Consider the following 11,500-nt stretch of genomic DNA (forward strand, 5'->3'; position numbering starts at 1 on the left):
ACAAAGCCTTAGGTGAGGCTATCATTGAACATAGTGCTTAGATGGGGTGCCAGTTATTCTGTAGTTCGTGTAAAACGCAGCCTGGGATGTTGTCAGGTCCTATGGATGCTGTGTTCTTAGCTTTGGAGAGTGTGTTTTTTACCTGTGCAGCCATGATTACAGGAGCTTTGCATTCTTCCGGGATAGAGATGGGCCCTTTAGGGGGTGAGAGGTGAGTAAAGTTAGCACTGAACCTATCAGCCAGGATGTTGGCAATATCAGTTGGTTCTGTATATTTAGTGTCATTGTGCTGTAACTCAGAGCAAATCTGAGTGTTGCCATTGAGATTCTTGACATAGCTATAGAAGGCTTTGTGGTTTAGAATCAGTGGTGATTTTGTTTTTGTAACTAGCTTTGGAGAATTTTATGAGGGATCTCAGCTTCTTATTGTTCCTCCAATCATGGTATTTTACTTTTTTTGCGACGGTTTCTTTCTTCTGTTGTAGAGTTTGTTTATGGCAGGGGATCACCAGATTGGCTTCCTTTTTTTGGAGGATAGCATATTGGTTCTGTTAGGGATAGCACGATCCATACACTCGTGTAAGTGCTTATAAAGTGCATTTGTGTAGGATTCAGCAATTGTTCCTCTACTGTCCGCCTGCATGGGTGTCATGAAGTTTGCCACTTCTGTCTTAAGAAGCGTGAAGTTAGCTTTGGAGAATTTTTTACAGTGGTCTCCCTAATGGGGGGCTGGGGGCGGGATATGGATGTCTAGGGTGATTAGCTTGTGGTCAGATATGACCACGAGGAACTTGACCTCTGGTGTAGAACACCAGTTGCCCATGTTGGTAATGACCAGGTCTAGGATATTGCTGCCCCTGGTGGAGGTGTTGCTAAGCTGATCCAAGGTGTTGGAATTTATGAATTTCAGAACATGTTGAGCACAAGAGTTGGTACACAAGTAGTTTTCCCAGTTAATGGTAGGGTAGTTGAAATCATCCATTAATAGGGCATTAGGTTGTACTCTAATATTTTCCAGTGTATCAAGAAATGAGAAGTGGGAATCCTGGGGCATGGTGGGGGATCTGTAGCAAGTTACAATTTGGATTGAGGTCTTGCCCAGAGTTAGTTGCACTTGGATAATCTTGGATGCATTATGCTGAGCAACTAGCCTGGAGGTGTGGATATCCTTAATGAATATGGACACGCCTCTACCTTTAGTGTTTCGGTCCAGTTTAGGTGGCCAAAAGGTGTGGTATGAATTATAGCCTAGTAATGCAAGGGTGCTCTATGGAGCCTTGAACCAGGTCTCTGTCACTACACAGATGTCGATGTTCTCCATTTTAAGGAGTGCCTCGAGGAAATGCATTTTGAAGTTTAGACTTCTACCATTAAGTAGCATTACCCTCAGATTTTGCTTGCTTGTATCCATTAGTGGTGAATTTGTCATTTGAACCTTGCCTAAAAAGGCACTACAGGGGGTGGCAAGAGCCTTAGAAAGCATCCGGAATCCCAAAGATAACGAACCTCAGTGATTGCTTTAACTATTGTTGTCATTCTAAGGAGACTCAGTGTATCAACCTTGGATGGTTCAAATCCCAACTAAAGGTTCAAAAGTGAAGCACCTGGTTCTCTGTATTACTGCCATCCTATGTCCAGCAACTACAGTTAGCATGTCACTGGTCAAATCTGACCACTGTTGGGTAACATTTAACATGAGGGTAAAAAACTGACTTACCATAAAACCCTTTTGTCTTTAAAGACTATTCTAAGGCAAACCAAATCCAGCTAACTGATGACCTGAAAATGTAATTGCTTCCTCACCTTGATGTCCCCATCTCTCATGTTTCTACATTTGTGGATAATCTCTATGCTCACCTCAAAGCATGCATCACGGCATCTGTCCCATAAAACAAAAACAATGCCAAATTCTGGAATAACCCCCTACAATGGAATCATGGTATAAACAAAGTATACAATAAGTTAAAGAAATTCATAGTCCGTAAAAGCAAACTTAATACCCCATGACCTAGAGATGAATTCAAAAAGGTTAACAAAGAACTCAGAAATAAAATCATATTCTCCATAAATATGAATCAAGAATTGCTACCTCTGTTAAGGACAACCACAAAACTATTATTTACTTATTTAATGACAACTGTTAACCGGACTGGTCCAGCTGGGCCAAAGGCCCATTTTCAGTGGAGACAGAAAAGCTCCAGTAAGATGCAGTAAAGTTAACAGTAGATAAAAAGAAAAATACACACATACATTGGGTAGCTAGCAAACCAGAAATAGCTTACTGAGCACAAAGGGTGTGAAAGCTAAAACCACAACAGGGTTGGGGGGGTTAGGTTGGAGGTAGGCAGTAACAGGTTTTGTTACTTAGTAGATGAAGTTTGAGCTCCTTTTTTAAAGTATGAAGGGTGTATAATGGAACGTAAGATGTGGGCAGCATTTATTTAGGATAAATATAAGTATGTATTCCTGTGTGGTGTTGTTGCCTTCAGGTTAATGAATATGTAACACCAAAGGGTTAACATTAGGGGTTGGTTATGGTGCTGATTTACCAATTAATGTTGTTTTTAATCATGTGATGTATTTTTTACTATTTAAGGGTAGTCGTTTATGGAAGGCTGTTTATTCTGAATAAGTCTGTGGTTTATTACTGACAAAAGCGCTCAATAAAGTAAAAGTTACTTCCACTGAGTTGCCTCTAGCTCAGTAGACTTCTTAGTTCTGTTTTTGTGTGGTTGTTTGAGGAATGTATGTTTAAGGGAACTTCGTTCCAGGCTAGGGCTATACAACATTCATAAAGAAGTTTGCCTACGTTTTTTTTTGGTCGACTTGACAGTCAAAAGTTGCTGGTTAGAGGTTTAGAGGATCCTTGAAGGGGAATAAGTGGTGACAAGTGATGAAAGAGCTGGACAGAAATATGGTCTGTAGAGCACAGAGTGTAAAACTTGAAACTGTAATTGTAGCAGTAGTTGTGGGAATTCTAGCCACTGTAGAGAGTTAAGGGCATGGCAGTGATGAGATTTATGTGGAGAGTTTTTTATGAATCTAGCAATTTTGTGATAGGTTTGTTGAAGTTTGTTCAATGTTGTGGACTGGATATTGGTTAGGACTGGGGCTGCATACAGAAGAGTGGAAAGGAGGAAAGCCTGTGCCAGGGTGAGTCTTGCATTATAAGTTAGAAATGTTCTGTTACGATACAGCATGCCTAGTTTTTGGTGTGTTTTTTTTATACATTTGAGTAGATGTAGGTTGAATACAAGTCCATCATCAATAATGACGCCTAGGAGTTGTGTGTGGGGTTCAGGTTCAATGACTGTGTTGTTAGAGGATGAAATAGAAATAGTAGATTTATGGTGGGACAGGGATTGGGGAAGGAAAAGCAACAGTTTGGTCTTTTTGGGGTTAAGAATCAGTAGATTATCAGACAACCACTTTTCGATGGCTAGGAAGGACTGTTGGGAAAGGGTCTCGAGTTCGGAGATATTGCCGGACATGGAGATGAGTGCTGAGTCGTCTGCGTACTGGATGACGGAAGATTTTGCGCAAGATGTAAACAGTTGATTTGTGAAGATGTTCAACAGTAGAGGCCCCAAAACGGAGCCTTGTGGAACTCCAGTTGGGACTGAGATATAGGGAGAGCAGGAAGAGAGTCATCTAACGGACTGCTGCCTACTAGAGAAGTAACTGGAGAACCAAGCAAGAGAGGAAGTGGATAGGTTAAGCTTAGCAAGTTTTATAAGCAGAATGGAGTGAGAGACAGTGTCAAAAGCTTTAGAAAGGTTGAGGAAGAGACAGGATATGAGTTGTTTTCTAGAGCTTCAGCTATGCTGTTAACGTATAGTGGTTAGGCCGGAAATCATGTTGTGAGGGAGTGAGAAGGTTATGCTGGAGGAGATCGTTTAGAAGCTATGAGTGAATACACTTTTTGAGTATTTTAGAGAGGGGGGACAGAATGGCAATGGGACGATAGTTAGAAGGGTCAGTTGAGTTGCCTCCTTTATGGAGGGGGATTGTGAAGAAAGAATTACAGATGGTAGGGACTGTAGCTTCTTGGATAGATCTATTAATAAGAATAGATATGGGATAGGCTATGGATTCAGCAGCAAGTTTGAGGAATGTAGGAGGGAGGTTGTCAGTAGAGGGAGAGCATGATTTAAGTTTCAGCAGAAGTGACAATGTATGAAGTAGAAACAGGTTGAAGAGAGAAGAAGTTTTGTTTATGCAAGTTGGGTGGGGTTGGTGTAGGAGCTATGTTGGAGGCGTGAGGTTTTGGATTGCATCTATAAAGTGTTTTTTTAGGAGAGTAGCTGTTTCCAATGGAGATTTATCAGGATATGGTGGAGGTTAGCAGGGCAGCCAGGGGATAGGATTTTGTTAAGGTTAGACCAAAATTTACGGGGATTGATTTGTTGAGGAGTTGAGCAGAGTTACAATAGGATTTTTTTGTCTTTAATGACTAGTATTTTTACTAAATTGCGTAGTTCTCTACATTATTAAGTAGGGGGAGTTCTTTAGTTTTATGCCATGCTTTCCAGGTGCTTATCTCTTTTATGCATAAGTGATTGAGTATCCTTAGAGAGCCAGGGAGCATAGTTTGCTTTGATTCTAATTTTTCTGGAAAGATTAAGGGAGTTCAGTGTTGAGAAAGATGCTGTTGAACTTGTTGACTGCGTCATTGAGAGGGATGTGTCTAAGGATGGACCAATCGAAACTAGACAGTATGGAGTTAAATAACGTGTTGTTAAAGTTGGAGAGCTTACAACAATCTCTAAAGAGGTGAGGTTTATGTGAGTGGGTTGAGTGTCATAGAGTGGAGGTGGGGAGATGATCACTTAAGCATTCTGGTTGGGTAGTGGGGCTATGGTAAAGGTGGGGGGGGAGCTGGTAAGAATCTAGTCGCTAGTGTAGTAGAATGAAAAGCTTGTGTGGACGTGGGTGGGGGATGTTATGAATTAATGGAAACCATGTAGGTTGATGCTGATTTGGGGGAAGTCAGTTTGTAGTTTGGACCAATCTATGTTAACATCTCCTAGGATGAGGGTTTCATTGTCAATGTTGTGGCTAAACTAGAATATTTTCTAGGGTGGGTATATTATTACCAGGGGGATATAAATGGAAGCAACAGCAAACTTCTTGTCTGAGTTTAGATGGCAATTTAGGATAAGTTCAGCTGGGTTGAAGTTGGGAATGGGGCTGGAGACAGGCGTGAGGTTTAGGCCATCTGAATAAAGGATAGCTACACCTCCTCCTTTTTTTTGGGAATCTGTCTGCGCGGCAGATATTGTAACCAGGTGGGAGTATTTCTTTGTTACAGACAAGTGGCTTTAACCAAGTTTCACTTAGGAAAAGAATGTTAGGGGTGGTGTGAGCTAACCAAGTGTGAAATTCAGTGATTTTGTTAGTTAGGGTTTGAATGTTTAAAGACTAAATAGTCAGGAGTTTCTGTGCAGATATAGTTTGACTGTAAGGATGGGCATGGTTGGCAGTGCAAGTAGAAGGGGATATAAGGGAAGACTTGAGTGGTGAGTGATTGTGGGGAGAGGAGATGGGGCCAGGGTTAGGGTGGATGTCACCTGAACAGAGCAAATTTTTTGCAAGTAGTGTGAATGGTATATAAAGTAATAGGTGAAGGTATAGTTTAGGTTTGCACTTGTAAGAATAAGTATGGTTTTGAAATTTAAATAATTTGTGATGGCAGGTTATAGAGATGGTGGAGAGAGATAGGGAGATACAGGAGTGAGTTGTACACGGAATTTCAGAGGAGCAGGAGGTGGGGGAGGTTGGAATGATAGGAGGTTAGAGTACAGAGAATGATGAGACATGTAGTAGTAAAGAGAAAAAAATAGCATTTTAGGATGCGAATACTGAAGTTTGTAAAGTGTTAGAAGTTGCACAATGTGTTGAGCTGGCTATGGTAGGAGGTAGAGCAAGGTATAGTGTTAGAAGATGTATAATGTTTTGGGCTGGCTAGGGTTGGAGGTGAGGTAAGTCAAGGTAGGCAGACGAGGAGTTGGGCATAGGTTGCTGTTGGAAGTTGTTCCTGATTGGGTGAACAGACAGGAAAGGGAGGGATGGGGTAGTATAAAGATAACTGATGTGGAGGTAGGTGTGAATGGGAGTAGGGGAGCGAAGTGACCACAAGCATAGCAAGGGCGAACAGACCGGGTCGACACCCACGGAGGAGAAATCTCAAGAAAAACAATCAAAGAAATAGGGAAAAACATGCAAGTAAGTTTGGCAGCTATAAGAGTGGGGGGGGGGGGTCTAGGAGAAATATCAAGAATAGCTTAGAAGAATGTGAAGTTAGAAATTTGAAGTATCGAAGCCAGAGGCAGGCCAGAAAAGACAGTGGAGTGAAGTTCACAAGAGGATAGATTAGAGAAAATAGGCAAGGGGGGGGGGGGGGTACAGCAGGCAGAGAGCTGATAGAAAGTAAGCCAGTTAGGAGAACTATAGAAGAGTATGAGGGCAGGGCAGGTCAGAGTGGAGAGAACAGGGAGCAGTCCAGCGATGTGCAAGAGACTAGCCAGCACAGGAGAACCAGTACAGGTGGCAACTACAGTATTTAACTGGTAAGGCAGGACATACTTAAATATACTCTGTAGATGTTTGGACTGCAGGAGGTTCCAGACAGGGTCAATCAGTTGGCATACAAACTGCAGCTGTTAAGTTTAACCTATAAGAACGGAAAAAAATCAGAGAAACAGAAAGGTCAGGGGAGAAGAGGAAAACCCAGGTAAGCAGGATGCTGAAAAAACAACTGGTTCCAGTAATGCTATGTATGGGGGAGTTAACAAAAGCTGCTACAGTGTGTAGGATGAGAGGGTGGCTGTAGGTAAGACTTGCTTGTTGGTCAGGTAGGACAGCAGGAGAACCAAACATACGTGGAGGCCTCTGAGTGTTAGGTGTAAGGCAGAGAGTGCAGGTTAGAGTTCAAGGTGAAATAGTGCAGTGAGGGGATGAGTAGGTGGTAAGGGTATAAGGGGAAGAAAATAGTACCCAAGCAGTTACTGATGGACCAAATAATAACTGGGGTGTTATAATAGCAGCACAGAAATGTGCAGCGATACAGTAAACGATATAACCACAGAACACAACTATCCACAGAAATATGCAGTTTTACCATGTACAAATACCATAGATGTGCTTATCAGTTTAGGAGCCTAGCAAGTTCTACAACACCTAAAAGTTTAAGCAGCAGAAAAAGCACTTGGTTATCACAAAATATGCAATTATTAGCAGTACAGAATAAAATAATTCAATTCAGCATCTTAAACAGCTAGTAGTTCACAATGCTAGTAAGACGCTCAAAAGAAACTCCACAGATAAAGAAAGAGTGCCGCTAGTGAACGCTGAACAAGCCTGCTGAAATACATACGCTTACATATAATTGAAACAATGCTAAGCCTTCATATAATATACAAGTTAACATGAGGCAAAGCAAGCACAGGAGATACTTAAAATAAGTACACGGAACACTGTGCAGTATCACCAGACCAGAAATGTTCAGCAACAATAAATAACAACATTTACTCATCCCCTAAAGTCATAGCCAATATAGTAGCAGACAAATTCAGCAATAACTTTACTCCCCCCATCTCCCCCTTACTTCACCAAACTTATAGTTTATCCACACCACTGCCATCATCACAGAGCAGTCCAAAATGCTGTCTCCAAAGCCAAAAAAATGTTTGCCATAGGTCCTGACAAGGTGCCAGGCTGCCTTCTTGTCAGCACCAGACACAGTCTGGAAGGCTCACTACTAAACCTAATGAACCTCTCCATCGGTTATGTGCCACAGGAATGGAGAACCGCAGAGTAGTCATTCCACTGCACAAAAGGCGTATCAAGTACTTATGAAACTACAAACCTATAAGCCAGCCACCGGCCTTGAAATAGGCAGTTTGCATGCCCAGGACCTAAGCCAGTTTGGGTTTGTTAAAAGCAGATTCTTCCTGCTGAACCTGATAGGCTTCTTCTGAACATGTTACTGATGCATTAGACTCGGGCTAATTAGTTCACACTGCCTGGATGTGACAAAGGCCTTTTTTGATATCCCACATTCTGTCATTATCAACAAGCTAATCAAACTAAATGTACACATGTATGCTATCCGCTAGCTAGCAAACGGGCTGACAGAATCCAATACTTGCTGGCTAGTAACCTGGTTGACAGAACCCAATCTATTAGGGTAGGAGGCATGCTCTCTTCAAAAAGCACAGTTATTAATGGTGTCCTGGAGGGATAAATCCTAGGGCCACTTCTCTGATGTCAAGGTTGATATTAAAGGTCCATGGCTTCCAAGTCTGCAGATGACTGCAAAACTAGAGCTGTCAATTAATTTAACACGCACCTTCAAGATTTTCCAGGTCTAATACTAACCAATAAGTGGTACCTGGTCCATAACAGCCTAAAATTAAATTCCAAGAAATACAGCGTGTCATCTTAGATAAAATAGGTCCCCCATCCACGAACCACATATATGACACCCCCTTGAAAGATGACTCTGCTATTAGATACTTTTGCATTTTCACTAACATTGAACTATCCTCTAATTATTATGGATTCACTGTTGTTAGGAAATATTTTTACTTTGCCAGACTAATCACCAGGGGTATTTCCTCCAGACCTAAGGAAGTTATTATCCTTCTCTACTCTTCCCTTGTTAGGTCCACAATGCAGTTTAATGGCTCCTTCGATATGTACCGGTCTACCCCATCTTGAGAGACTGCAGACTTTCTCACCAAGATAATCAAAGCCATGACTTTATTGAGCTATTTGGACCATCTTAAAATCTCTTTCTCTCATTTCTGTTTCCCACACACTCTTGAGAGATGATGTTTGCCTAGCCTACAAAGCCTTGTGACTTGCACATCAGCAAAACAAATAATAGCTTCAATATCTAGAGATCTCAACTTCCACCAGACATAAATAGGACTTGCTAGCAAACTAGACATATATCCCAAAGACTCCCTCCTTTATGGAGCAGGCTTCCTTTGTAAGTAAAGCAAAGTAGCTATCTTTAGCTTCACAGGTGTCTACTAGACTAACGACCACGAGTAACATTATAAGCCTAGCAGTGCAACCAAAATGTGACTCACAAATATGATTTATATAGGGGTGATTTACTGAATGCCTCTGTCCATCAGTCATAGTTCTGATGTTGTGTTTTGCAGATGTACAAAAGGTTCAGAAAAACAGGGTTAAGGGATCTCTTGTATGCCACAGATAGATTACCTCTCAGTAGTCTAAGATACAGCATAAAGAGACAGGACTTTGAGGTGATCAGCGTAGGGCAGTTTGTTTACTCCCTGTATTTTTTTTTGTAAGGAAGCTTTGTGAACATTCCAGTTGCTGCATTTGTCTGGTCAGATACATACCAAAGGGAGCATTATACTCTGATGGTTCTGATGAGTGCAGAATACATAGAAAGATTTTCTTACAACAAACAAATTCTAGTCAAAGGCTAGGTTATTATCTACACAAATTCTCAGATCCCTGACTAGTGAATCAACTTTTAGGGTGCGTTTTATTGATGATGTGGTTAGCCATCCAACTCCCCAAAAGGTACTATAACACATTTCTTGGCATTGAGTTTTAAGCCATGGCTTTGGCACTAAGCATTTGCCTGTGTTAGACCTTCCTGAAGGGTGTTCTCATCTGGGGGAATTCAATGACTACAATCATTTGCAAACTTGGTCAGCCACAGGCCTTTGATACAAACTTTTACCTCTGAGAAGTAGATGCCAGAGAGGAGTGTGCCCAGCACAGAGCCCTGAGGGACTCCACTGATAACCAGCCTCTTTGTGGAGGTAGCCTCACTGATCCTAACCTCTTGGGTCCTATCTGTTAACCAGCTAGCTTTCCAGATTACCTTCTTTAAGCTAACCTGGACAAATGGATGGGCAATTGTAAATATGCCCTGGGTCTGGCCCCTTAAGCCCTCACTGAAAGGAGTTATAACTAACTAGTCATGACAAAAGTAACCAATAATTTGGGGGTACTGTGGCTAGGTGACTAATGGTCCACTACACTAACAACCTAGTATTGACCTATAACCCTATCACTTTTTTGGCTTAGTCCCCAATTCTTTTTTTTTTCACCTTAAGCTACAAGTTTGACATCTATAGGGACTGCCACTCAAGTGAATCAGTCACTGAAACCATATCCAAACCTGCACAAAGCTATAAGCAGGGTGGCGCACTGAGATACCATCTTTATAGAAGGCCAGTCTAACAAGGAGGAAAAAACAGTGGAAAGAGACTGAACTTCAAATAGGTTTTTAACTTTGGTAAAAAGTGAAGCATGCTGTGTGTATTACTTCTTATCATATTAAAGGGGTTTCAGACACACAACTGATTATGGAACAATTAAAGGAAATTTAGAAAATACTTTTTGTTTTAAAGGTCTGAGGACATTTGCTATTGTGGATGTTTTCTCGTACAGCATGACTTCCCCCAAATAGGGATTGTCCTGCGTAAATAGATTCCGGAGTTAATCCTATATAACCCATCTGAAGAGACTGCTTTCAAGAAGAGATCTGTTACACTACTGTACCAGCTTAGTGTAGCTGATACTTAATAAAACTACTTTTCTTACCCCCTGTTAATACCACTTGCTGTACTTTATGTTTGACTTTAGCTCCCCCTTTAATGGGTTAATTGGAAGTTACCCCAAAACAGCGAAATACACCTAACTGTGCTGTAGTACCGTATATTTTTCCAGTGCAGCCTGCACGGGTAGACAGCAGCCATCGGAATGCGAACTGACTACATCCTGCAAACAACTATCACAACGCAGGCTCGAATCCACCATACAGAAGTACTTCACCGCAACAGTAGAATGCGCCTGGCAAAACGGGGGCGTCCTCATCCGCTCTTTTTCCACCAACCGTCTGAGCCGATAGTTGGGTCCGTATGCTCGCCGAGGGAACTCCTGGCGGCACTCGGGACAACTGGGAATATCATCATTGTCCCAGTACCGATCGATGCATTCTTGGCAGAAGTCGTGACAACAGATCAGCGTTACTGCGTCTTTAAAAAGCTCCCGACAAATAGAACAGTACAAGTCATCGTCTGTAGACATCGTGATACTCTTTTACAGACAATCTGTAGTTTCGCTTTTAGCAGGCCTGAACTATTTCACTTTTAAAACACTCTCCCGTCATTGAGTTACGCACTCTTTTCAAATCTAGTTCAGCGTTAATTTGTACAACAGGAGATCATCATCATAACTAGGCGGTACTTTGCAGAAGTCCCGCCCACCTAAATTACGCGTGTTGCCTCAATTTGCTCTGCTTTAATAATTGACAGATATGCTAAATGCTGTTTTAATGACAAATGTCGAGCTCAGTGTTTTTAAGTATCAAAGTCTTATATACATGTGTGCTCCTCATCTTTGTGTATGATCGTATTTGCTTTGTTTGCAATACATATCTGTCCCCTCTCAGCCGCAGAATAGGGGACGCATCCAGAAATAAGCAGGCAACATGTTTATAAAATAT

General features: G+C 41.6%; 1 protein-coding gene across 2 annotated transcripts in view; it reads right to left on the reverse strand.

Moving 5' to 3' along the window:
* Positions 1-11,232, reverse strand: part of LOC122813701 (nuclear factor 7, ovary-like) — a 181,163-nt gene extending 169,931 nt beyond the window's left edge. The window contains exon 1 of one of the 2 annotated variants that reach the window (XM_044086154.1): positions 10,708-11,232. In XM_044086154.1, coding sequence (XP_043942089.1) covers positions 10,708-11,082 — 375 coding nt within the window. In that variant the 5' untranslated portion in view covers positions 11,083-11,232. Of the gene's footprint in view, positions 1-10,694 lie in introns of both variants that reach the window. The other variant, XM_044086155.1, reaches the window with a different exon arrangement.
* Between the last annotated feature and the right edge of the window lie 268 nt (positions 11,233-11,500).

This window comes from Protopterus annectens, chromosome 10.part0 (genome assembly GCF_019279795.1).
Source record: "Protopterus annectens isolate FY-2018-M chromosome 10.part0, PAN1.0, whole genome shotgun sequence".
Lineage (NCBI taxonomy): Eukaryota > Metazoa > Chordata > Ceratodontiformes > Protopteridae > Protopterus > Protopterus annectens.